General features: G+C 48.3%; 1 protein-coding gene across 1 annotated transcript in view; it reads left to right on the forward strand.

Moving 5' to 3' along the window:
• The window catches only part of Adam19 (ADAM metallopeptidase domain 19), a 63,737-nt gene that overhangs the window by 21,685 nt on the left and 14,061 nt on the right, over positions 1-27,991 (forward strand). The window contains exons 4-11 of the mRNA XM_090320713.1: positions 6,630-6,708; positions 11,731-11,807; positions 16,164-16,356; positions 17,042-17,107; positions 21,369-21,440; positions 23,305-23,471; positions 25,121-25,205; positions 26,741-26,880. Of these exons, the coding sequence (XP_090176839.1) occupies positions 6,630-6,708; positions 11,731-11,807; positions 16,164-16,356; positions 17,042-17,107; positions 21,369-21,440; positions 23,305-23,471; positions 25,121-25,205; positions 26,741-26,880 (879 nt within the window). The remainder of the gene's footprint in view (positions 1-6,629; positions 6,709-11,730; positions 11,808-16,163; positions 16,357-17,041; positions 17,108-21,368; positions 21,441-23,304; positions 23,472-25,120; positions 25,206-26,740; positions 26,881-27,991) is intronic.

The raw sequence follows: 27,991 nt of genomic DNA on the forward strand, positions 1-27,991 counted from the left end.
CCACATTCATGCCCTTATATCACCCTCCCTGGAGAGGGCCAGAGGCTACAATGGCAGCATTATCTCAGTCTTGGCTTCTCTTTCCGAGACCCCCTTTCCCGGAAGGAAAGGAGTCACGGAAGGGGACTATCAGTGGGAGACTGACAAGCACGAAGGGTGAGCTAAGCTTGGAAGGGATGTGAGGAGTGCTTATATTCTAGAACCTTATTGTTTCTCCATGTGCAGATCCTAGATTGAAGGCTTAAGGAGGAAAACACCCTCAGCATGCACCCATCTGTGCATACACACCCCCCCCCACACACACACGCAAACATCTGTGCACTCTCTTTTACAGCTGGGTACTCAGATTGATAGGGGAAATGAAAATAGTGACTGCAACTGTGCTAGGAAGGACGTTAACAGGTGGGTTGTGAAATGGTGACTCTCCTTCTGGAGCCTAGACGGTGATGCCCTCTGCCTGCCTGCCCGCCTCTGCCCCGGGGAGCTTTGCCATCATGGTAGTGGGAAGGCAGCCCCAGAACCCAGCCTCCCTCTGGGTTGCTCTTTTTCCAACTGCTATCTCAGGGTTTTCCACTTAGGGCTGGCCTCAGTCCATTCTCGTGGAGTGAGTGGCCAGGCAGATGTGTGGGACTCGAGACTCAGAAGACTGAGTGGACCAGCACCCACAGTATGGGCTGAAACCGACTCTCACATGTGTCCCTGTCACTGTGTGTCACTATGTGACATTTTACCTAATATTGATGCCCTTCTCAGAGTGTCTGGATGTCCTGATCTACTACAGATAGCTAGCTATTTAGTGTGCTCTCATTTATTGAGACTGACACAAAATGTAACTGTTTGATGTTGGGTATGTTCCTTTTATTCCACTTTTTGTTGATACTTGGGTTTGAACCCAGAGTCTTGTGCTTGCTGGGAACCAGTACTCTACCACCCGCTCCAGCCTAGTTTTTGCTCCTTATTTTTTGAGATGGAGTTTCACAGACTTTTCTGCATGGGCTGCCCTTGAATTCCAGCCCTCCAGATCTCAGCCTCCCGAGGACCTGGGATTACAGGTGGATCCACTGGTGCCTGACTGGCTGCTTTTATTCTTAAAAAAAAGATTTGTAAAAAATGGGATGTGGGCAAAGGAAGAAGTAGATAAAGATTGTTTTGTTGACAGTACTGTACACCTGTAATCCTAGCTACTCAGGAGGACAAGGCAGGAGAATCATGGGAGGAGGGGAGGGGCTTGTGCAAAGTTAGTCAGGAAACTTACCTGAACAAGAATTCAAAGCAAAAGGACTGAAGTGGTAGTCCATATCGGTGAAGCCCTTAGATTAATCCATACAACAACAGAAAGACAGTTTTGTTGTAGTAGCTACAGCCTGAGGACCCATTTTAGAGAAGATGAGAGCTAGCTCATGGAATAGAAGGATGCTGAAAGTTTGGACAGGACAGCCTCAGGGACTCATGGACAGTCCAGTCATGAGCTAGCACTGGGCTGGCACCTGATTTCCACACCAGGACTGTGACTGAGCTCTGACTCTGGGGTGGCGCTGTCAGTCATCCAGTCTGGTGGGTGTGGGGTCCTCGGTTATCTCTAGACTGTGGACTGGAACCCAGACAGCCAGGGACAGCAGATGGTCCTGGAATCTATGAGGGCTTTTCAGGTTCTCAGGTTCCTGGCTGGCACAGTGGCTCACGCCTGTAATCCCAAGCCACTCAGCAGGCTGGGATCTGGGGATCAAAGTTCAAAGCCATCCTTGGTAGGAAAGACTCTTACCTTCAGTTAACCAGAAAAAAGCTGGAAGAGGAGGTGTGTCAAGTGGTAGAGTACCAGCTTGGAGCAGAATAAAGCTAAGGGACATGTGCCCGGGCCCCGAGTTCAAGTTTGAGTGCTAACACACACACACACAAAAAAAACATGACTGCTCTCTTCTCTCCCCTCCCCTTTCTCCCTCTGCCCATTTCCTCCCTCTCCTGCTCTCTCTGGTCCAGACTTGAGCTCTGGCCATGACTAGTGCTTTAAGAGGCTAAGAAAACATGAACAAGTTTATCCAAGTTACTGAAATATTTGATCAGAGTCTAAAGAGGACCAAGCAAGGAATTGCTTCTCCTACCACCCGTGTTAACCTTTTGCTTCAAACCCTCCCCCTCCCCCCCTCCCCCCGCCCAGGGCAGCTTTGTCCTCCCCACCTCTTTCTAAACATGTCCTCAGAGCTACAGGAGTCTTCAGCTCTTTCCTTCAACGGCTTGAGTTCCTCCCCTGCCCCCCCTCCCCCCCGCTTATCTCTGTAGCAGGACCCCTCCTCCACTGCTTCTCCATCATCTGTCTTCTCTGTCATCAGCAGTGGTTTGCTAATCTGATGGACAAAGGCAGTAGTGGTTTACCCCAAGCTGGTTGCTAAAAGACTGCTTGAAGAGAACATTTGTGCTTTACAATTTCAGAGAAAATTTCCATTTCCTCCAACTGTTCTTAGCCGATTACACTACATGCCCACGAAAGGTTAGGGAGGACATTTTGAGGGACCCTGGGATGCCTGGCCCTAGGCTGTCTGGGACCATAAGTCATCATAGAGGCAGCCAAGAGGGGGATTAAGTAAAGACCCTGCCAGCCAGAGGAGTAAACAGTGCTTGTGCAGACAGTCTCCAGCAAATAATGGAAAAGCACAATGAGGAGTCCTGCCCCCCTTCTGTTTAGGGAGCAGCATGGAAGCCCCCCACCCATTGCTGTTGAAGACCACCCCCCCCCTCGCTGTTGTTTCGCTCTGGGGCAGGGCCCTGGGCCCTCAGAGCTTCCCAGGGGCTGCCTTTTCCTGAACATTGCCTTTTCATCATCCAAAAAGGAGGGCCGAGGGGCTGGGTGTGTGGCTTAGTGATAAAGCTTTTGTTCAACACGTATGAGGTCCTGGGTTCAGTCCCTAGTTTACCAGCAAAAGAAAGAGGAAGGAAAGGAAAATTGAATACAGTCTGTAACTTGTGCACAGAATCAATCCTCACTAGTGTTAATATGTACAGACCGACTGGGATGGATGGACTGGCTGGGGCTGTGGTCACGGTTGGGAAGAAAGCTATCAAAAGGTTTGTTAGAAATGGAGGAGGAGAACTCCCAGAGCCCGGAGAGCATGGATGTCATATGCCAAGATGCCACCCAGGGTTTTATTCGTTTATTTTTCTAGGATCCTTCCTGGCCTGGGCCTAGTCCCTTAATAATGGCCGTAGGAAGGCGAGTGGGGCCTGGAAGGGGCCAGCGGCCATTGAGAACTCCCCCAGGGCAAGTAAGATGGAGTCCATGCCTCTCGATTCATCACCAGGGCCCAAACAGCTGTGCCACGTCATCTGTCCATTCTTAGCAGGCCCAGGTAGAATCGGACCAGAAGGAGGGGTAGATGGGAGGTGGGGGGAAAGGCAAGCAGGAGGCAGAGGAGATGAGAGGGAGGGAGGAAGGGGAGAAGTCAGGGGAGGAGAGCAGGGTTTGCTGTTGCCACCTGTGTGGGTGTGGGTTGTTTTTCAAGGTAGTTGGAAATTATTGACACTGTTTTTTGGTTGTTTAAAAAAAAAAACCAACAAAACAGTTTGCTTATCTGATGGCAGAGAGAGGCAGCTTGAATTTTGTGGGTTTCTTCTCATCTCCTTGCCCCGCCCTTCTGAGAGGGAGTTTTAGCCATGTTACCAGAAATCCACGGGCCAGGGTGGTTGACCCTGTCTGTCTGTCTGTCCCTGTGTTGTGGAGCGTGCAAAGTTCCATGAGCAGTTCCTTCTGTCCCCCTCAGGACAGTGGTGTTGGGGTTTGTGTCTGGAGTGTGTGTTGGAGGCTTTTGTTTTTCTTCTGTGATTTAGATCACGTGCGTTTTGCTTTAGGCCACTGGGGGAGTCTGAGTTGTCTATGTTTCACCCAGAGTTAGCTGTACAGGGCCCAAGATGCCACCCCAGGGGGCTATGGTGTCCCAGGTGGTTCTTCTGGTCTCTGTCATCCGTTGGCTCCTGAACATAACAGAACTTGTTTTTCTCTTTTGCCTGTACTGGGGCTTGAATTCAGGGTCTGGGCAATGTCGCTGATTTTTTTGTCCTGGAGATTAACACCTCTGCCACTTGAGTCACAATGTCAGTTGGAGATAAGAGTCTCATGGACTTTCCTGCCCCAGCTGGCTTCAAATCATGATCCTCAGATCTCAGCCTCCTGAGTAGTTAGGATGGCATGCGTGAGCCACTGGCACCGGCTCTGCTTTAAGAGCATAGACATGGCATGGGAATCCGGCCTCCACTATGAAACAGGGAGGGTGTGAGCACCTCACATGTACACCAGGACCAGATCCCAGCACTGAACACACTGGGTGGTTCTGATTGCAAACTTGGTGGTTTTCGAGGCTTGGGTGGGACCCGGGGTATAACTGAGGCAGGAGGGTAAGGCTTGGCTGGGGTAGTAAGGTGTGTGGGCCCTCTACGTGGTATTTCTGAAGTTTGCTCAAAACCTTGCAATCTAGGGCTCTGGTTCTTAGTCTGTGTCAGAATCACTGGGGAAGGAGTGAAAACAGATGGCTGGGCCCAGACCTGGAGTTTCTATCTGATTTAGTGGGTCTTGCTTGGGTGGGGCCCAACGTGTGTGTTTTTTAAACTAGATGTTGATTTGAAAAGGGGGTTATGGGGCAGAGAAAACACACTGCTCCCTGGAGATACAGAAGATGGAATGGACGGTGACAGAGATAAGTCTTAATCCAGTGTGAGAACTGAATTCAATGGAGATAGAACTGGCAGGGTAGTCAGAAACATGCCACCCCTGGAAGTTTCCATTGTTGGATAGCCACCAGGCATACTCCTATGCAAAGCAGAAATTCCATCCATGCATCTACCCACCTATCCATCTGTCCCTCCATCCATCTACCTACCTGTCCAACACCTATCCATCCATCCCATTTATTAACCCACCCAACCATCTGTTCATTTATTCACTCATCCATCCATCCATCCATCCATCCATCCATCCATCCATCCATCTATCCCATTCATTCACCCATTTGTTCATTTATCCACTCATTCTTCTGTCCATCCATCCATTATCAGTCCACCCATTCATCCATCTATTTATCCACCCACACATCCATTCACCCATCTAGCCATCCTCCATCTATCACCACATATTCATCATCCATCCACCCACCCATACATGCACCAGTCATCCATCCTCTATTCATCCATCCACTTATTCAAAATAAATGGTTCCTCCTACTTGTTAGGGCTGAGAGCTAAACCCACTGCTTAGCTAGTGAGGAGCTAGCCAGGATATCTGGGATCCCTGCCTTTGGTAGCCCAAAGTCTAGTGGATTCAATTATATGACTTCAGGGGACCTTTTTCGATGCTAAGACAAGGGTGCTGGAGGCAGAACTTCAGAATAAGAAACCATAGAAAGACTCTTTTGTCCGGATGTCTGGCAGAGAACCAGCAAATATCTGAGAACCTCCAAGGCTCAATGCAGAATGCTGTCTTTGGACATGATGTTTAGACTGCCTTAGTATACATTGTTATGTCATTTGATACTTTGCCTGGGGTGTGGGATGTGCTAGGGTTTGAACCCAGTGTCTCATACATGCCAGGCTTATGGTCTGCCTCTTGAGCCATGTCCCCAGTCCTTTTTGCTTTAGTTATTTTTCAGATAGTCTTGAGATGTTTTTGTTTTGTTACTTTTGCTCAGGTTAGCTTTAGACTATAATTCTCCTAAGGCTTATGCCTTTCTCCATGCTGAGAGTCTTAAGTGTATGCCATTCTGCCTGGTTTGTTCTTTGAGACATGGCCTTGTAAAATTCTTTTCCTACCTGAACTGGCTTCCACCCAGGATCCTTCTTCCTCTGCCTCCAGAGTAGCTGGGCTTACAGGCCTCGGCGATGGCCCTGCCCTGTCATTTGATCCTCAAGACAACTTATCAAGAAGGTACATTTTTTTCAAAAGAGGAAGCAAAGGTCTGGATAAATGATTTATTTTGCCTCTTCTGAGACTCAGCAGAGGATGGGAATGTACTTATCACAAGCGCATTTCCTGTGGGAACAATTCACACCTCCCGCTGGCACCCAGGATGAAGCATTACACTCTAAAACCAGACCAGCCATCCATTATGGACTCTGTGAAAGCAACCAGGGAGTCAAACTGCAGGAATCAGCTAATTGCTTTTCATCATTTCTCTCAAGACTGCTGGATGACTGGCGAATGAATGGCTGGAGAGAATTAGAGAGAAAAGGGACTCTGTTTCACCGGTTATTCCTGGATTCTGCCACCCTCAGCCTTGTTAGAAGCAATGGTAAAGCCAGGTGCCGGTGGCTCATACCTGTAATCCTAACTTCTTGGGGAGGGGGGAAATTGAGAATTGAGGCCAGCTCACATCTATCATCCCAACTAATCAGGAGGATGAGATCTGAAGATCCAAGTTCAGCCTGGGCAGGAAAGCCCATGTATAAAATGATCCATCAAAAAGCTGGAAGGGAAGATGCGGTTCAAGGGGTAGAGCTCCAGCCTGGAGCGCAAAAGCAAAGGAGACAGTGGCTAGATCCTGAGCTCAAGAAATGGATTAATTGGAAACATCTCTGGCAACGGCCCCAGAGGATGGAGTTTATCAATAAAAGATATTCATGTCTGCTTTCATTCTTCTTACTCTTGTCAGGTACCTTTTTGCTCCAGCCTATACAGAAACCCACTACACTCCAAGTGGCGCCCCTCAGACCACCACGCTGAAACCTGAGGTAAGTTCAGCTCAGCCGTTATCTATCTGGCAGTTCTAGTGGGGTCCTGTTCCTAGGGACTCTGAAGAGATGATTTTTCCCCAGCCAAACACCAAGGGAGACAGCAGGAGACGCACAGGGCCTGGTGCCCATCCTTTGTGGCTAAAATCCCTAAACAAAGGGATGGAAGGGTTTAGAAATGAACGCGTCATCTTGAAGTGTGTGTCCTCTTGACATGTTAGCTACCCACATACTAACAAGTTTTTAAATAAAAGAAACCCTTTCCTCATAATTCTGTCAAGCCATCCACTGAGATAGTTGATTAATCCCTTTCCCTAGATATACACAGTTTATGGACTTCTGATCAGGATATAGATTTCATGGCTTGCTTCTTTCATGTGTGATTTTAAGTTATAAAAGTTGCCTTATTTTTGTTGTCTGTTTCATATTGGATACTTCCTCCTCCTAGTTGTGTGTGTGTGTGTGTGTGTGTGTGTGTGTGTGTGTGTGTGTGTGTGAGATACTGGGCCTGAGTGCTGTTCCTTAGCTTTTTCTTTCGAGTCTGGTGCTGCTCTGCCTCTTGAGCCGCAGTTCCATTTCTAGCTTTTCTGGTGGTTCATTGATCTCCTCCCTGGGCCAGGTTGAAAACCCCATCCTTAGATCTCCACCCCCAGATTAGGTAGGATTAGGCGTGAACTATCACCCCCAGTTTGAATACAGAAGTCGTCACAAGATAGTAACCATTTGCTCTTAATCACTAACAGCTCCGCTTAGGTTACCAGCTTCCCCGGAAGTGGGGAAGGACAGGAAGGATATGGACCGGTCTAGGAGATAGAGTGCGGGGTTGCCAGGAAGCTGAGGGGCTCTTCAAGCTGGACATGAATGAAGCCCCATCATCCTTCACCCAGACCTTCCTGGATCTGGCAAGAGTAGAGAGCATGCCCAGGGTTAATAGCAGGCAAAATGGGCTCTGTCCAGCTGTGACCCATACCTTCTCCAGGCTCCTCCTTTCCTCCCGCCTCTGGACCAGGAGTGGGCATTGGTAATCCTCACCCATCCAACTTTACAAAAACCCCCTCCGAGTCTGGCTCCTCTGTTCTCCGACCCACAGCTCAAGAATGGTCTCTGTCCCCAAGTTTTCTATGAGCTCATACTTCCTGGTATGAAAGCCCCCACACCCCAGCCACGACCCCTCCAGCCTGAGAACCCATGGAATGCAGTGACCTCATCCCTGGTCTTTCATTTGTGCTTTGTGCTTGCTGCTGGCACACTAGGCAGAGAAGTTTCAAGGCTCTCAGAAACAAAAAAAGTGGAAAAAATTCTTCCACCCCTCCTTCCTTCCCCCAGGGTCTTGTTGGTTGAAGCTTGTCCCAGCTGGGACAAACATGGGACAGCTATTTTCTTTTTTTTTTTCTTTCTTCCTTTTAATGCCAGTACTGGGTCTTGAACTCAGGATCCTTTAGCTTTCTCTCTCAAGGCTGATGCTGTTACTGTTTTGCCACTATTCCACTTCTGGCTTTTTGGTGGTTTATAAGAGCTTAAGTGTCTCACAGACTTTCCCTTTGCCAGCAGGCTTCAATCTACAATCCTCTGTTCTCAGCCTCCTAAGTAGCTAGGATTACAGACGTGAGTCATTGGCACCTGGCTTTCATTATTTTCTTGACTCCTCTGCTACTGGACTCTTGCAAAGTCCCCACCCAGACCCTAGAGGCTCTTAGCCTTCTCATTTTGCAAGCTGAGGAATGAAGGAGAAACGGGAATGGCATAAACCATTTCACACAGCCCTTGGCCCAAATATCAGGACTGCCTTCTCCTCCAAACGTGGCCTCACATAGCAGGAATTCTGGGAACCTTATCTAGACCGATGGCCAGGCCTCCGGGCGATGGCTCTAATGTAGGCCAGGTCATTGGGGAAATGAATCGTAGCGTATGTGCCAGCAGAGAGAGAATGACAGCACTGACTCAAGTCCACAGCTGTGTATTCTTGGCTCTCACCAGCTTGTGGCCTTCATCAACCCTCTTGACCTCATTATTGTTCAGTTTTTGTTTTTGTTTAATCTTAAAAATTGGAGCTGCCGGTCTCTGAGCATCAGGATGGTGGCAGAGTCACATCACTTCTTATGGGAATTTATAATAGCTTTTCCAACTCCACAGTGTATAGAAGAGGGAATTGGGAGAAGAGGAGAGATCACGTGCCCTGGTTCAGAAGTGGTGAGGCTTAGGCTAGAACTTGTCTCCTCAGTGGTTGGAAAGTTAGCCGAGTCGAATCCTATGCAGTTCTGAGGCTTTTGTGGCCAGGAAAGGCAGAGGGTGGAGTTTACGGTCCACCCTGCTGTGGGGTTCCAGTACTAGTTGGGGAAGGTCACTCAGTAATAGTCATGTCCCAAATCTGGGGGACCTACTCGCTACTGGAGCCCCTAACTCTGAGCCCACTATTGCTGGCTGGAAGGGGAGAGGGGCCCAGGTCTCTCCGCGAGAAGCAGGCTCAAGCCTGCAGGCAGTGAACGGTTGCAATGACCAGGTCGAGGTGTTCAGTCACTGATGTGAGGATCTGCCTGCGGGCTCCTGAGCCCACGTGGAGAGCCATGTGGCAGGCAGATGGCCTCCTGGCCAGGGGCGGTTGGCCTGCCTCCCCCCTTTCCTGACTGCTAGGGAATGTCCCCTCCACATGGTGACTTCCCTCTGCCAAGGGCTGAAGGTCACCCGCTGACTTGTTTAAGACCCAGGGAATTTTGATGTCCAGAAAGAGCTGAGGGACTAGGAATGGACAAGAAGCTGGGTGCTTAGACCCCAGGCCCCAAGTCCAGGAGTCTGAAGTTAGGTCCAGCCACATGTCAAATTAAGAGACTGGGTGAAGGCAGAGAAAGGAGATGGATTCCATGGCAGCAGTGGGCAGAAAGCACTTGAATACATCTGCAGCCATCCTCGGGGTGCAGATGCTGGTTTCAGGTTAAAAAGGGGGATTTGGGGGTGCCCGGCTTCCCAGCCCATCTTCTGAATTATGGATTACCTCTTTAAGAAGAAATGGGCACCAGTGACCCACACCTACAATCCTAGCTACTCAGGAGGCTGAGATCAGAGGATCATGGTTCAAAGCCAGCCAGGGCAGAAAAGTCTTTGAGACTCTTTCCTCCAGTTAACTGCCAGAAAACGGGAAGTGGTGCTGTGACTCAGTGGTAGAGCCCTAGCCTTGAGCAAAAGAGCTCAGGGAAAGCACCTAGGCCCAGAGTTCAAACCCCACCACCTAAGGGAAAAAAATGGTCAAAGGGCACAGATATAAAGTATCTTTTTAGTCGCCTCTTACAGAGGAGCCAAATCCCTGAGTGATGGATTATCAGCAGATGCAGGCCTACTTATGTGTGGTCCAGGCAATGAGCCCACAGCCAAGTGTTGACTTGGCCTGAATCTTGATCTTCCTGCATGGCTCACCTGCACAGGATGTAGAACTGACACAGCTCAAGTCCTGGCTCAGCACTCTGCTGGACTTCCAGGTCCCTTGAGGCCAGGTTCCATCTGTAATGAAGAAGAATTTAACAAGAATGTGGCCACCAATGTTTACTGCCTGCTGCTCTGGGCCGGCTACTCTGCAGTTCTGTGTGCATTGTAAAGCTAGTCCCCTTGTTTACAGCACTCTCCATCCTCACTGAGGCAGGCCCAATGATGGGAGGACCAGAGGCTGTCAGTGATGGAGCCTAGATAATAGTCTACCCAAAAACACATCAACTGAGTTAGCAAATTGGACTCAGGCCCAGGGCGGGGAAGGAGGTGAGCCTAAAGACCCTGAACATTTAAAGATGGGCTCTGCTCAAGTTCAAAGTGTTGGAAGACAAAGAGAAGACTCCCATGTCCTTGCTGTGTGGTTTATATCTTTCTTTAGACCCTTTTCAGAACGTGTACCCAGGGGGTTTGCCTCTGTCCCAGCCTGATCATCTCCCACTGGGGAAGAGGCATACAGGAATGGTTCCTGGTTACCTTTTTGTGTTTGGTGGTGGTTGTTTTGGCAGCACAGGAGTTTAGACAGCATGGCTACTGAGCCATGCTCTTAGCTGGTTCCCCAGCTCAGTGAGGCACTCTGTCAGTGCCATAAAGTTTGTTTGGAGTGATCTTTGTCTTTCTAAGTGAGGACTGGCTCCCACAAGACTGTCAACACCTGACAATGGCAGCTGGGTGTCTGTCTGGCTGTTATAACCTTCCTGGGGCTGGTGATGGCAGACATGAACAATGGAGGGGGACCCAGCTGGTTTGGGGGGAGGCAATGGCTACAGAAGGGCATCAGGAAGCAAAGAAAACAGGAGCCAAGGCAAGTAAGAACCAGGTTATGGGTTTGGGGGGTGGAGGCGACGCATTCATTTCCTTAGGGCTGATGTATCAAAATGTATTTGCTCACAATTCTGCAAGGTGAAAGCTCAGAACCAAGGTGCTACAAGGCAGGGTTACCTTCCTTCCCAGCCCTATTGGTGGGGGGGATCCTGGGTGTCCCCCAGCTTGTGCTCTTCTTGCTCTGGTCTTGACCTCCATCTTCACCTAGTTCTGTTTATGTTTGTGTCTCTTTGTGACATTTCCTTTTCTTCTCGGGATGTGGATTAGGGAACTCCTGTAAATCCATATGACCAGATGTGAAAACCCTGGGCTCTCCCACAAAGCGGGGAGGTCTTTGGAAAAACCCTCATCCCTCAGCTTCATCTGGTCAGGGGACAGAATGATATTTGCCGAGGTATCCCAGATTTCTTTTTGCTCAAGGCTAGGACTCTACAAGTTGGAGCCACAGAGCTACTTCTACTTTTTTGGTGGTTCATTAGAGATAAGAGTCTCAGGGACTTTCATGCCCAGGCTGGCTTTGAACCGTGATCCTCTGGTCTCAGCCTCCTGAGTAGCTAGAATCAAAGCATGAGCCGCTGGTGCCCAGCTTCCAAGGCTTTTTGACCTATGGACTGAGGAATGTGAGGGTAGCGTAGAGCAGGAACAGGTGATCAGTTGTCTATCAGGGTCATGACATGAACCAGTTCTGTGTGCCCTGACCTCCTCTTTCTCTTCCTTTGCCAGAACCACTGCTTTTACCACGGCACCGTGAGAAACACGAGAGAGTCCAGTGTCAGCCTCAGCACTTGCCGGGGTGTTCGGTAAGAGACCCTGATACTGCAGGAGAGCCCCGGGAACTCTCTCGAGAGATGGGGTTCACAAGACAAGCAGAGCCAGCCCAAGGCCAAGGACCGTTGTGTGGTTGGAGTGGGTGCAGGGAGTCGAGACCCATGAAGAAAACCCTAGGAAACGCACACATTTTCTGGGGTGAATGGTCTTAAAATGTAGGTGATCATAAGGAGCAGAATTCTGAATATCCTTCCATCTTCATTCCATGGCGGTTGCTACTTTCATTCGGCGGGTTATTGTTGAGTGCCTGCTGCGTGCAATAAGCACAACAGCTGTTGTGGTTTGGGAGTCCTCGGTTTCCTCCTCTGTCACATAAGCATCCAGGACAGGCAGGATGGACATGATTCAAGCGCCTGGCTAAATTCCACAGTACTTGCCGAACATGTGAGCTTCACCTCATCTTGTAACAGCAAAACCCCATGAAGAGTTTGCCAGATTTCCATAAAAAGCAACAGCCCCTCTTCCAAGCAGGCCCGCGCGCGTGTGTATGTGTGTGTGTGTGTGTGTGTGTGTGTGTGTGTGTGTGTGTGTGTGAATTGGACCCCGGCTCCTGTGTCAAGCTGTGCGGTGCATCTCCTGAGGGAATTAGGCAGGAAATAGGTTTTGCCAGGGAGAAGCGATAACCCAGCCAGCCTCAAATCCCCCACTCAAGTGATTTGGTTGAGCCAAGCCAACTGGCTAGTCCCTGGTGTTTACAAGCCCCTGGCCATTCCCAGCTGCAGTCCAGGAGTAAACAAAGTCCTTCCCGAGAAGAGAGAAGGGGACCAGACCCCTGCAGTTGTGACCCACTTCTCAGGGCTTCCCCCCCCTTCCACCCCTGCTCTGCCTTTAGTGGTGGGAACTTGGCTCTGCCCCTGGTGAATCACTCCAGCAGCTGTGCCGAAGTAGCCAGCCGCCCATGTGTTTCTGGTTTGTATGTTTCCGGCTTGGGTGTGTGTGTGTGGCGGGGTGGGGGGGGGAGACCCGACCACTGCCCCCCCATACCTGAAGAAACCAGATGACAGATGTCAGAGCTGGAGATGTCCCATGCCTCCATCCCAGTCCTAGGGGAGGAGCAGCCGGGCCTCCTGGCCTTGGGATGTCATAGCAACCAAGCTCTGCTGGGAACCGCCGGTAAGCCTGACTGAGAGGCACAGGGCCTCCGTGGTCCTCCAGCTGGTATCTGTCTGCACCCTGGTCTAAGGCGACTCAGTGGGTGACTGCAAAGTTGAAGAAGTGATACCTCACAATAGCAAAACAGTGTCAAAGAAAGTGCATATTTACTTGCAAAAAGGAATTCTTATATGTGCTATAATACTTTGTAACATGATTTGGGTCCCTAACACATTGGAGAAATTGGGCTAAGTTAGTAAATAAGAGCCCTTAGAGACTCCAGAAGAGTACCCCACCATATCACTGAGAGTGTCCAATATCTATATCCCCACTCTATAAATGTGTAACCTAACTTGTTGAATGCATAAATCTCCTTTTTATTTCCTTCTGAGACCAAGATTTGAATTTGGTATGTGAAGCTTCCACTCATTAGCTAGTGCTTTACCACCTGTGCCATACTCCAACCCCACATGGTATAAATATGAGGAATAGATACCATTTGTGAAGAAATCCAGCCAATACTGTCTATGGTTTCTGCCTAAGCCTGAGTACTCTCTGGAAAACTTTGTCTGTCTATGCATCTCTGTGTGTCTGTGTTTGTACCTGTGGTTTGTTGTTTATTCGTAGGACGAGTACTTGGTTAGAAAGTTACTTATTTTTTAAGGACAATGTTTACTGAAAATTGTCATCATATAACTTTTAGCATTGAATTTTCTATCTATCTATCTATCTATCTATCTATCTATCTATCTATCTATCTATCTATACCACAACATAATTATCCTATGTGTACATATAGTTTCTGTATATTTTTCCAACTTGACATTATGCCTGTTACACATGGTTATATCAATTTTCTTTTCTTTTTTTTTTTTTGCCAGTCCTGGGCTTGAGCTCAGGGTGTGAGCACTGTCCTTGGATTTTTCTCAAGGCTAGAACTCTACCACTTGAGCCTCAGCACCACTTCTGGCTTTTTCTAAGTACGTGGTACCAAGGAATCGAACCCAGGTCTTCGTGCATGCTAGGCAAGCGCTCTACCACTAGGCCAAACTCCCGGCCCTATATCAATTTTTTTTAATGATTACTTCATGTCTCATGTGCTAGTTTCCCATGAGTTTAGTTATGTGGGTGTCTTTAAAAGTACTCTCCCCAAATCCTGGGGTCCCACTGTAGACAAGCCAGTTGGGGTCATAGTTCATCACACACACAAAAAAAGAATTGCTGGCTCTGTCATCTGAGGCCATGTGCAAACTGAGGATACCTTTGTGATCCCCAAAGTAAAGTCAAGGTAAAGATTGAGGTATCTGGATCCAGAATGCTCCACTACTTGCTTTTACTACTTGTGTGACTTTGGGTTAATTAATGAGACTTCCTGAGCCTTTGTGTTCCCACTCTACCCTCAGGGAGGACCAGAGATATCCTCTCCCTCGTGAGGGATGTTTGATATAAATAAAGAAAAGATGTGTTAGCGCCCGGCCCGTAGCACAGGCTCCATCCTCCATAGCCACTGTGAAGCTTCTTACCCATCGTGCTTCACATTTGGGCATGGTCTCTGTCCTGCGTGGTCCAGAGGTTTAATCATGTGATAGCTGGCCCAGCTGTGAACCTGCCCCGATTCCAGTGTGGAACTTTCCCCTCACTGGGTGTGACACTGACAGACAGAGCTGCCAGGCACTCGCAGAACCCCCAGTTGGCCTGGGGACCAGCCCTTCTGTGGTGCCAGCATTGTGGTGGAGGTTGAGACCTGATCAGCAGGAGGGAGGTCATAGGCTGGGAACAGGATGCCCACTGATGGCCCTCTCCACTCTGCCCTTTCCTGTGGAGATGGGGGATGGATGTGACCTCCAGCCGCTGAGGGAGCACCGAGGTGTGTCCCCCAGCGGGCCAGGAGGGTGGGACTGCGTCAGCCCGGGGAGGACGCCTGTGTCGTCAGTGGGGAAGTTGGCAGGGATCCATGGCACAGGGACCAGGTCAGCCAGGGATGGGATCTGGGCAGGGCTACAGCCACTCACCACCCAGCGAGGTCTTTCCTGAGAGCTTTATAGGCTCTCCCCAAAGGTCAAAACCTGGGGCTGGCACCAGGAGGGAGTGGGGGTCAGCTGTGGGGTCAAGATAGACTGAGAGGACACAACTGCCACTTGACAACAGCAGCGTCTCTGATGCTATAGGTTTGGAACTGGTTGGGAGACAAGAGCCTGAGTGGGGTCTTGGAGTACATGAAATGCTACCAGGATGCTGGGGAAGTTGTCCTGGCTTCATCCTTCCCATGGCTTGAATCCCATCCTCTTGATGTGGTGTTCCTCTCCCCATGTGGAGAAGGGCAGTCAGGTAGCTTCCACCTGAGCCCCACCCACCTTCCACATGGAAGCCATCAGCAGCGAGCACTTTCTTCCGAGTCCCCGCAGCCTTTAGAGACCTAGCTGATGTGGCACTGTCCCATCCATCCCTGAAGAGTGGAAGACTGCTCATGTTACAGTGTTCGCACTGTGCTTCTTGAGGGCAGACACTTTGTTCCCTGTTCAATCCTCAGCAATTGGCCCGGCGTATATAAAGGAGAGCCTGATGAATGTTTGTAGAATGAATGGCTGTCCTTCCGTGGACCATGACCCACAGTCAGACTTCTGTATCCATGGGTTCCATTTCTGCAGATCCACTCCACTGTGGACCCGAAACATTTTGAAAAATAATGTTCATCGGTGCAGTTGCTCTCGCCCATAATCCTTGTTACTTGGGAGGCTGAGATGTGAAGATCACAGTTCAAAGCCAGCCCGGGCATTAAAGAACCTGAGACTCTTAACTCCAATTAACCACTAGAAAATAGGAAGTGGGGCTGTGACTCAAGGGGTAGGGCGGTAGCCTTGAGTTGAAGAGCTTAGGGACAATACCCAGGTCCAGAGTTCAAGCCCCATGACCCACAAAAAAAAGAAAAGAAAAATGATTTTTATTTCTTTTGAATCATAGGTAGATTTGTATCTTGTCACATGCAGAGTTCAGAGCTTCCCAACCTGTAATGGGTTGGGAGGTCCAAGTGTACTGAGGCTGTGGGCTCTATCTCCATAATGTGTGTTTCTAGGAAGGGAAAAGATGTCAAATTTTTGTCTGGCATTGATGATGGGGCACTGGGGCCACATAGGAGTGGGGATCAAACCATCCATGCCATTTCACTTATGGGCCTCTATGAGGGACTCTTCCATCTCACTATCTTTGACCAGAGATTCTATTTCTCCTGTCAACAGAGGACTGATTATGGTGAGAAGTAACCTCAGCTACATCATCGAGCCCCTCCCTGACAGCCAGGGACAACACCTTATTTATAGATCTGAACATCTCAAGCTGCCCACTGGCAACTGTGGGTTTGAGCACTCCAGGCCCATCGCCGGAAACTGGGCCCTTCAGTTTACACAGCAGACCAAGAAACAACCTCGCAGGGTGAGTTCCAAACCCCTCTGTGTAAGTCAGTCTGGGACTACTAGGCTTATCTTTCCTTTGACTCCAGGTGAATTTCCAAATTAAGGGATGGAAAAGCTTGCTTCTTTTATTCTAAAATCACTGTTGATTATGACATAACCGCCTAAAAGAAAAACTGTTTGGGAAAGAAACACTACATTTAAAACAGATGTTGGCTGGTCTCCAGTGGCTCATACCTATAATCCTAGCTACTCAGGAGGCTGGATCTGAGGTTTGCAGTTCAAAGCCAGCCTGGGCAGAAAAGTCCCCATGAGACTCTTATCTCCAATTAACCCCTCAAAAATCAGAATGGCACTGTGGCTCAAAGTGTAGAGCTCTAGTCTTGAGCAAAAGAGCTCAGAGACAACTCCCAGGCCCTGAGTTCAAGCCCCACAACCAACCAAAAACAAAATAGTATAGAAGGTGAAAAAAAAAAAGAAATGTGAAATAGCCACTTCTATCCTGTGCACAAGAGTCATGGTTTATACTGAACAGTGGAGAAACGTGGTTCAAAGGTTATTTGGGACTGTGGCTGGCAGTGTGTTATCTCTACTGCTCACTAGTCATCTGCTGTATTTCTCAACTGGCTTTTTGTTATTGTTTTGTTTCTTTAATGGAGGCCAAGTCCACCATCTCTACAGCTCTGCTCTGCTTCTGTCTTTCTTAGATGAAAAGAGACAATTTGCACTCAATGAAGTATGTGGAGCTTTACCTGGTCGCGGATTACGCAGAGGTAAGGGGAAGGACGGTGGTTTTAACAGAAAAGTGGGTCTCTCATAGTGGCCATTCCAGGTTTCAAACTGCCCTGGGGAAAAGTCAACATTTTGGTGGTATTTATATGATTTTGACCTTAAATTTGACCCAGAGCTCATTTTTGCCATTTTAAACAGAGGTAGTTACGTCACAGGAAAAAGCCTGTCCTAGCTCAATACCCCAGCAAGATAGAAAAGCTAGGTGCTAGACAGAGGCAGATCCTGCCTCTATAATCCAAACTACTAAGGAGGCTGAAATCTGAGAATGAAGATTCATAGACTCTTGTCTCCAACCACCAAAAAATCTAGAAGTGGAGGTGTGGCGCAAGTAAGTGTGGCACATCAGAGCCAGTGCTCAGGTCCTGAGATCCAGCCCCAGAACCAGAATTAAGAAAAAAGAAGGCCAGAGAATTAAAATGTGGTTGGCATTTCTCAGATACAAATATATCTTGAAGGCCTTTGTCTTGTGATATTTACTTATATGGGGAGTAGTCTGTGAATTCTCCACAGCACAAAAATGTTTTAAATTCTGCTTTACAAAGTTTAGGATGCTTTCCATCATCCTTTTGGGGTGCTGTGTTCTTGCTCTTGCAGATCCACTTTCACAACCATGTCTGCCCCCCCAGGGCAGTCTTGGTTATGGCTTTGATGATGACTGGTCTGCTGTACAGTGTGTGACAAAGAGGTGCAAGTAGCATTTGTCAAACATAGGCAACTGTCCCTAAGAAGGCTCCCCAAACAATGTCATCTCCCCTGAGCTACTCCCAGAAGGCCTCATTCCCCTCAGCTCTGCTGGGTTTATGTACAGTTCCACATCACAGATCCTGGGGCCAAGGCCCGGGGGTGCAGAGGAGTGAGGCAATGGAAGGTGGCCCTCAAGCTAAGTTGAAGGACCAGGAAGAGGCCCCAGGGGCCTTCCAGGAGTGGGAGGCGAAGGATGTTCTGGGAAGGGAACCTGGTGTTTATTCTGAGGAGTGTTGGTTTTCCAAACTCCTCTGTGTGTGTGTGTGTGTGTGTGTGTGTGTGTGTGTGTGTGTGTGTGTGTGTGTGTGTACACACTGGGGTTTTCCTTTTTTTCTTCAAATATTAGTGTGGTGCGGGAAGGAGGGAATCCATGGGGGGAGCAGGCCCCGACCCCCTCTCCCTCACTCAGCCCTCCCTGCCCCATGGGACTGTCCTTACCTCACAGTTATCAGGGAATTTGCCAGGAGAAAGCTCAGTCCATCCAAACCCATGACAGTGTATTTGAACTTGTATCTACTAAGATGGTCTCACTGAGAAGGCTTCCGCCGTTTTGTGGCTTCTCAGCTGAAGGCTGATGTATGTGAGGAGTGGGGTTGCAGGGGTAGGGTGGGGAGAGCAGGGCCAGGCTGGATTTGCAGGCTCTGGAACCAGTGCCCTCCCTCTCTACCTCTTTCCCTCCATCTTCCAGGCGCCTCTCTTGCTCTGCAGGGAGAAATATATTCCTGACAATTAATTCATCTGGCAGGAGGGGAAGACGGAAAACAGGAGGGCTGCTTAGCTCATGATTTACAACATGGTGCAGAGACCGAACAGCCTTCTCCCCTGGCCTGAAGGGGAGTGGAAAATATGAGGGGAAAAGTAGAATATGGCGTCTGTCGGCAGTAACAAGGCCTGAGCACGTCCCTGTTTCCCTCCACGGGCCTCTCTGGCAGCTCCTGGGTGGTTCCCGCCATATCTGTTCCTGGCATGAAACAGAATCCAGGGGAACAAAGAGCAAGGCTCATGATGGAGGAGGGGACAGTATAGCTGTAACACAGGCCTCTAAAGGACTTCCAGGATGCCCACAGGAAGTGAGGTTGGTGGTGATGTATCATGCACTTCCTGCATAACCCAAGGAAATGTATAAGATTAAAATATTTTTTTCCCTTTAGTTCCAGGTTTATAAACCACCCCATGGCCAAATCTAGCCCAACGTGTGCTCGTGTAAATAGTTTACTGGAAACCCACTCACATCGTGGGTTTTTGTTAAATGAACAAGGCTGCCTCTGAGCCACTGAGGCAGAGTTGGGTAACTGGAGGGCCCGTCAAGCCTAAGCTATGAACCCTGAGGTGCTTTTCAGAAAAGATTTACAGACTCCTGCTGCTGTTTCACACAACGCCTTCAACTATGGTGGCCTTGCTGTTTGAGGGAAGGATTAATATATTTGAAAGAGTAAAATCTTACCCCAGCATTCTACTAAATATTTACTAAGAGGATGGTGTTGATGCAAAAAGCTTTTTGTGCCACGAGACGGGTTTGGCAATAGAGAGGCCTTCGGGATGGGAACTTCCAAATTACCATTTTGCAGAGATCTGTCTCCCAGGAGTTTAGAACTTATAGCTCTATAGAAGGCAAAGGGGAACATTCCTGAGGAAAGTCCTGGAATGAGCATGAGGAGTAAGAGAAGGGGAGTGTGTGTGTGTGTGTGTGTGTGTGTGTGTGTGTGTGTGTCCTTCCTGCATGAGGGCAAGCACACAATCCTGGCCAAGCAAACACACCAGGTGTTGTATTTGGCAGGTCATCTTGTTGCTTGTTTGGTTATCCCTGTGGGGTGAGATGGAGGAAGGATGTGAAGGTTTGGAGTTAAACACATCAAGTAGGACAATTAAGATCAATACACACACACAGCTACCCAGATTCAGCTTAACAGTGGGAACTCTTAGAAAAGTCTCACCACTTTTGAATTTAAGTTGCAGTTCCAGGAGATTTTTTTTTTAATTTTCTTTCTTTCTTTTTTTTTTTTTAACAGTCCTGGACTTGAGCTCAGGGCCTGAGCACTGTCCTTGGACTTTCTCAAGGCTAGAGCTCTACCACTTGAGCCTCAGCACCACTTCCAGCTTTTTTCTATGTATATGGTACCAAGGAATCGAACCCAGGTCTTCGTGCATGCTAGGCAAGCACTTTAACCACTAGGCCAAACTCCCGGACCCCTTTTTTTTTAATTTTCTGAATTGTGAAACTTCCCTTCATCTTCCCAGCTGACAGAGATCTTATGCTTCTGAGATAGAATGAGAAGTTCATGCTAATAGACCCTCCTGGCACCCACAGCAGACATCTCTAATCAATATTCTATTTTTTGCCAGTCCTGGGACTTGAACTCAGGGCCTGGGCACTGTCCTTGGTCTTTCTCAAGGCTGGAGCTCTACCACTTGATCCACAGCACCAATTCCAGCCTTTTCTGTGTATGGTACCAAGGAAGTGAACCCAGGGCTTCATGCATGCTAGACAAGCATTCTCCCACTAGGCCACGCTCTGGCATTCTTCTTATACTTGATTATTAATGTCTGGCTCAGAGTCTTCCTTGCTGGAGAAGGCACTGCCAAGATAAAAAGCCTGTTAGCTAAAAATCTGACAGTCCTATTGCCAGCACCCGTCGCATGACATTGTGTGGCCTCCCACTGTGGTTATTTCTGCACATGTTTTCTCAGCAGTCTTCAAGGCCCGTTTTAATTATGTGCTTCATAAACTCGGGATCTGTCATTGTGGTTATTTCTGGCCCTCTTGGCTTTGCAATTGAAGGTCGTCTAGTCTGGGACCAACATGCTAATCACAGTGTCTTGCTCATAGCAGCTGCTGTGGTTTGATGAGTTGATGGAAAGGCACAGGAAAACCTTGTGTTATCTGGGTGGCAGGGGCGGGAGAGAGGAGGTGATGACCAAGAGAAGGATTGGATCCATCCCTCTTTAAGCTCCAGAGGGAGGTGGCCAGGGACAAGAAAAGAAGATTCTCTTGATTTCAACAGCTTGAAACATTAATTTAGTTCACAATTCTGCCTGCCCAATTGGTCCCCAGCATCATGACAATTCCAACCTGAGAAACTCACTCCCCAAACCCTTGTGATGGAGGATATAATACCAGAAAAATGTCTGCTAATAACCAGACGCCACTGGCTCACACCTATAACCCTAACTTCTTGGGAGTCTAAGAATGGGAAGGATCTTGGTTTGAGGCTAGCTTGGGCAGAAAAGCTTGTGAGACCCCTCATAGATGGGGTGGAGTTCCCATGTACATAGGGAAACTGGATGTGCCAGGGCAAGCCTGTCACCCCAGCCAGGGCTGGAAGATTGCAGTAGGCGTATCACACCCAGGTGAGAGGTAAGACACTCAGAAATAACCAGTGTCACACAGGACTGAGGGCATGGCTCAAGTGGTAGAGAGCATCCAGCCCAGGAAGGACCCCGGAAGAGGCACTGGGGAGGGGGATCTCACCTGGATGTGTTTTTTTTTTTTCCCTTTAGTTTGAGAAGAATCGCCGAGACCAAGATGCCACCAAGCACAAACTCTTGGAGATTGCCAACTATGTGGACAAGGTGAGGCTGGGGGCTGCTGTGTGGGAGGGCACAGCCAAGAGCCCTCTGCCTGATTGCCCACCGCCCACCAGCCCACAGAATCTCCCATGGCCTCCACCAGGCCTGAACTGGGCAACCGCAGGCACCGGCTTTTGGGTTTCAGATTTTTTTTTTGCTCTTGTATTTGTTTTGTTTCAATTCATGAAATTGAAGGATTGGAGTAGATCAGTGGCTTTGAGTTTAAAGGAAAAAAATATACATACACACATGAATCTATATATCTGTATACAGATCTCTCTCTACACACACACATACACACACACACACACACACACACACATTTTTGGTCAGTCATGGGGCTTGAATTCATGGCCCAGGCTTTGTCCCCGAGCTCTTTTGCTCAAGGCTAATGCTCTACCATGTTGAGCCACAGCTCCATTTCTGGCGGTTCATTGGAAGTAAGAGTCTCAACTGCTGAGGCTGGCTTTGATCCACAATACTCAGGTCTCAGCCTCCTGAGTAGCTAGACTTACAGGCATGAGCCTCCAGTGCCCAGCAAGAAAAAAAATGTATATATGTATTTTCCTAGTGGAAATCCTTCAAAGCATGGAACCTATGCCAATATCTATAAAAGTCAGGTGGAGAAAGCTGTAAGCTGAAGCAGGGGTGAGAACACAGAGCTGTGGCCCCTTCTCCTCATCCCTACAGCAGTGCTAGAGGGAACAATAGAGTATGGGAAAGTCCGTGTGAAGAAAGCTTTAAAGGTTTTTAAAGGTCTCTTTCAGGTATAAAACTTGTGATCCCCTGGAATTAAGGTAGAGCAGATAGAAAGGTATACAGCCTTGCAGTTGTCAGGGAATTATACAACTATTCTATCTCTATCTCTTACCCCTTAGGGAGTCTTCGGATGTTATTTCAAGATTCCAGTGTGCTCTTAGGACATGTGAATATTTTTGCATTTTATTAGAACAGGCTGGCCTGGGACCTGGAAACTGTATTTGAAAGAAGGCTCTAATATAAAATGCACAGGTGGGGACTTAGAAACCCGGGCTAGTAGTGGACAATTGTAAAAGTAGTTTCCAATGTGTTTTGTGGGTCCCTCATCTCTGAGGACCTACCAGCAGAAACTGTACATGTTCAGCATACTCATGAAACGCTTCGAGCTTATCTCCGAGCCTGCTAGAGATGCCTGGATCCCGGGTCAAAAAAAAGAAAGAAAGAAAAGAGAAAAGCAATCTTTTTCACCTCTGGTAAAACTGGGATTACAGTCCTGAACTGCCATACCTGGCCTTACAAGGGACATTTCTTTAGGAAAGAGGGTAGGGGAGATCTCCAAATAGCCAGCTCCTTTTTGGAAATCTGGGATGTGGGGTTTTCCCAGCCTCTGTGAAGTGGGGGTGTTGAGGGACTTCACTGCCACTCAGAAGGCAGCAGCTAGAGGCCCAGGTCTTTCCAGGTGGCTGACAGTGGAATGCACTCTTCCCTAGCTCCAGAACCAACACTCAGTAACTTTTCTTTTTTTCCCATGATGATGCCTTCCAGCTTCTTCCTTCCCCTTCCCTCCTTCAGCTTCCTGATCTCATCCCCTGGGACTGTTTTGTTTCCTGTGATTTCTGGGAGGTCAGATCCGGAAGTTACAGCCGCCACCGGAAGTGGGGTTTTGTTGCTTTAGGGTAGGCCCATCCTAGAAGCCCTTGGTGGTTAGATTCTCTCCCTCTTCCCTCCACTTCTTTCCTCTTCTCCTCCAGGCAGGGACACAGCAATTCTGCCCACTAGCCTGGTGATTGTAGATCTCAGGATGTCATGGGGGCCACGCTGTGGGGACCAGAGCTTTTATGATCCCCTCCTAGCCCTGGCAGTGATGGTGACTCTGCTGTCTTTGCAGTTTTACCGGTCCTTGAACATCCGGATCGCACTGGTGGGCTTGGAAGTGTGGACGCACGGGAATATGTGTGAAGTCTCCGAGAATCCCTACTCCACCCTCTGGTCATTTCTCGGCTGGAGGAGGAAGCTGCTCAAGCAAAAATACCACGACAATGCTCAGCTCATCACGTAAATCTCTACTCTCTTCCCAGGGCCTCGTGGGTGGGTGCTTACACTCTGTCCCCGAGGCCCTCTTCTCTCCCTAGTCCAGATAACTAGACTTTTCTCATACCCGGCCCCACCCCAGGTGGGGGGGGGTGTCAGCAGCCCCTCTGAAGTGTTTGCTTGCTGCCCCCAGGAGGAAGTCAGATTCACAGTGAGTGGAGGAGCCTCAGCCACGCTGAACCCCGCTTTGTTGTAATGTTCCAGCACGGGCATGAGGGAGAGGTTTCCTGATTTTTCCAGGAGACCAGGGGAAGTCAAGAAGTGACAGCGTGTGTGGGAACTGTGCTCTGGGTAGAACTTAAGGAGGAACGGTGTTGAGTTTATCAGAAGTGTACACACAGTGATGTGTGATGATAGGGACAATCTCTTCCCCCACCCCAGGTGATTGCTTCATATTTTGAGGCAAGTTAGAGCTAAAGGCATAGAGATCATAAAAACTGCTTTCTTCTGTTCCCTAGAGAGAACTCAGCATGGGCATCATCTACACCTTATTTTCTCCTCTTTAAGAAAAACGAAAATAACTGTTCCCACCCCACCCCCCCCAAAAAAAAATCTAGGCTATGAGAGATCACTTGATGATACGCCATTCACCCCAGGAGCAGGCTTGATTTCCCAGAACTTTTAACCTGAACTTTGAAAGCTTGGCATCTTACTTGTGGGGGAAGACCTTGAAGGGGGGTCAAGTGGATAGACTAGGAAATAGGGCTTTAGATAAGATTAGCAGCTATTTTGCATCTTTCCTTGCCATCTGCTTCTCTGGAGACAAGTCTGTTGAATTTAGCAAACCTCTCCTCTATAACCCAGTAGACAGACGTCAGATGCTAGGTTCTAAACATACCAAAGAGACAAGATGGTCCGGCTCTCAAGACACCGGGGTCTAAATAAAAAGGCCTCTATGCAGATTGCTAACACATACGGAATTTCCACAGAGATCCTTGAAATAACTTGGAGGTTTGCAGAAGGCAGCCAGAATTTCATGTATTCCTTCTCATTTACCCTGGATATAGATGTAGATATAATATGATAAGGATTTATAAACGGGGGGGAGGGAGAAGGGGAGGAGGATCCCATAGCTGGCTGCTGGCAGACTTAAGTTGCATTTGCAAAATAAGAGCAGAAACAGCTCAACCTTACGCCCAGCTGCACTCTAGAAGGTTCCTGAAGGGACACAGCTGTTTCTTGTGCAAGGGGGGTGGGAGGGGGGAATGTGGCCCAGGAGACACCACAGAGGCAGGACCAAGGCATGAGACCCTGGCAGCTGGCTGCGTGGTGTGATTTCTTGAGCCTCAGAACCCTGTCTTCCATCCATCCCTCCATCCATTTCCTTTCTATGAGTGGAGTGGGACTTTGCCCCCCTTGCCTGTTTCCTCCCCCAAGGAACTAGCTCTGGACAATGGTAGGGAAAGGGTGTCTCTGGGGAAGGGATGGAGGGGGGGAGGGCATACGTGAGAGGAAGTAAGAGGTGTGGTGACTGGAAAGGCAGGCATCTTTCCCTTGGGAGTGATCTGGGGACTGCAGCTGGTGGCTCTCAGAACCTGGCAGCCACCCACTCTTGGCGCATGTGAGCAACTCACTTAGTCCTACCCAAGTCGTCTTTCCTCTTCCTCCTCTAGGGGCCTGTCTTTCCACGGTGCCACCATTGGCCTGGCTCCACTCATGGCCATGTGTTCCATGTACCAGTCCGGAGGGGTGAACGTGGTAAGTCCCAGGCAACGTATTGATGCCACAAAAGACAACACAGCTGCCTCCCTAAAGACGGGATTCTGTTTTCTCTTTTATTTAGGGGGACAATACTAGAGATTGAACGTAGAGCCTCAACTACTCTACCACTTCGGCTGGGTTCTGTGCATTTAGTTTGTGTTCCAGAGAGGGTCTCACTCAGACTTACCCTGGGCCTGTCCCACAAAGCAGAATCATGCTTACCTCCACTCCTGAGTTGCTGGGATTATAGGCATGTTTTTTTTTTTAAAGGTAATAACTGGACATTTGTTATTGAGAAAGAATGAAGCTCTGACATTAATAAGAGCCATTGTTGTAAGTCACTAAGTTGTAAGAGATGGAGGTATCCAAGGATGAATCTTCATTTATCCTAGGGTTTTTTTTTTTGACTTTTCAAACTCAATGATATCAACATACCTCTATATCTTTCATTTGTTCCTCTAAGCCAAGGGCTGGGGAATGGTTAAAGAGAAGAAGATTAGAGTCTTGCCTTGATAGACATGTTGTTATGGAACTAGGACTTGCCTCTGTGGCAGGGTTAGGGGAATTACTGCCTCGTGAAATTCTCTCTTGACTCGATGGGCCTTTTGACTAAGTGTCCTTGTGATCTTTCATTTCTAACCTGGGAGCAGAAATTGAAGAAAGTCCACCTGTTGGTCTCTCATTCTTCCTCTTGATTGATTGACGAGCATGCATATAGCTGGAAACCACAGCCATTACGTTCAAAGCCTACTGCTTTTGAAGAGCGTGTCTGTAACTTTGGCCAGTTCACGAGTGTTCTCACTTGTAAAATTCAGTTTATAATCTTAGAGTAAGAACAGGATTGTAAAAATTATGAAGGAAAGACACAGAAATGTTCAGTGAGTCTCTTGGCTGCCTCTGTTTTGCATTTATGAACTCCTGGGCTCAAGCAGTCTTCCTGCCTCCTTTTCCCAAGTATCTGGGATTACACATATGTAACACCATTCTAGGTGCTACCTGTGTGGTTTTCTAACTTCAAAAAAAATTGTAGTAATGGGGCATTGAACTTGGGGCCCTCTACCACTTGAGCCACATCCCCAGCTGTATTTTTCCAATATATGGGTCTTGCTTTTTGCCTGAGCCAACTTAGACTGCCAGTAAATGTTCCTGTCTATGCTTTGAGCTAGGATGACAGGTGCAGGGCAGAGTACCCAGCATGCATTGAGTGAGCTGGAGGTCTTTCACTCTTTTTGCCTCGGCTGGCCTCAAACTGCAGTCTTTCCAGACTTAGCCTCCCGAGTAGCTAGAACTACAAGCATAATCACCTTGTAACTGAACGTCACGCACCATACCAGGTGCCGCATCTGGAGGTGTACCTGCATTATGGGGTGTCCTCAACAGTGGCTTTGGGGCCTAGGTTGAAAAGCAGGCCTGGGAGATCCTGAGGTGGAGGATTCATGAGGAAGCAGCAAGGCTGGGCTAAGGAGACAGAGGTGGAGCTGGGGGAGATGGGGAGGTGACCCTGTCATGACCTCGATTCTCTTCCTGAGCAGGACCACTCTGAGAATGCCATTGGCGTGGCTGCCACCATGGCCCACGAAATGGGCCACAACTTTGGCATGAGTCATGACGTTAAACATTGCTGTCCAGCCAGCGCCCAGGATGGTGGCTGTATCATGGCTGCTGCCACTGGGTGAGTCAGCGGAAGGGTGAGGATGGTGGGGGGGAAGGGAGGTGGGAGAGGAGTTGGGCGTGCCCCCGATGTTTCTGCCAGCTGGCCCCAAAGAGCATCTGCTAAACACTGTGTGCTTGTTGCTTGTGTTTTCATTTTTGTGGTTAACAAACAAAACATGACCGATTTCCAAGGAGTTACTTTTTTTTATTAAAAGATTTTATTAACACTGATTTTTTTTTACATCCTATTTCAAATGCCATGTTTAACAAACAAGTGTTCAAGAAGGGAATCTCTATGTGCAATTACTGGCACATAAATTTTAGAACATAATTAAAATTAAGCTGAGACTTTGTCCTAGATACATATTGATTGACATAATATAACATTATGCCTATAGAGTGTATTTACCATTATAGATTTTTATGTCTATGTAGTTATATCTCCAAGACCGTGTCCATAACCTTGGGTACCTGAATAAAGTAATTACTTTTACTACAAAGATATTGGCAGAGAAACAAGAACAAATATGAAGAAGAAATGATGATTCCCATCCAGAAGTTAACTGCTGGCTGTACCTTTTTTTTTTTCTGTTTTATATGCGGATGCACTGACCTTGATGTCCTCAACTCAAGGCTAGTATTCTACCACTTTGAGTCACAGCACCACTTATGTGTTCTGGTGATTAATTGGAGATAAGAGTCTCGTGGACTTTCCTGCCAGAATTGGCTCTGAACTGTGGTTTTCAGATATCAGCTTCCATAGAAGCTAGATTATAGGTGAGAGCACTAGTGTTTGGCCTCACTGTTTTTAAATTGAAGGCTAGCACTCGACCACTGGAGCCACAGCTCCACTTCTGTTTTTTTATTTTTATTTATTTATTTATTTGCCAGTCCTGGGCTTGAGCTCAGGGCCTGAGCACTGTCCTTGGCCTTTTCAAGGCTAGAGCTCCACCACTTGAGCCTCAGCACCATTTCCGGCTTTTTTGTACGTATGTGGTATCGAGGAATCGAACCTGGGTCTTCATGCATGCTAGGCAAGCACTCTACCACTAGGCCAAACTCCCGGCCCAATTTTATTTTGTTTTTAAACTGGTTAATTGGAGATGAGTCTTTTGTATTTATCTGCCCAA

Source organism: Megascapheus bottae, chromosome 29 (genome assembly GCF_031878675.1).
Source record: "Megascapheus bottae isolate mThoBot1 chromosome 29, mThoBot2.hap1, whole genome shotgun sequence".
Lineage (NCBI taxonomy): Eukaryota > Metazoa > Chordata > Mammalia > Rodentia > Geomyidae > Megascapheus > Megascapheus bottae.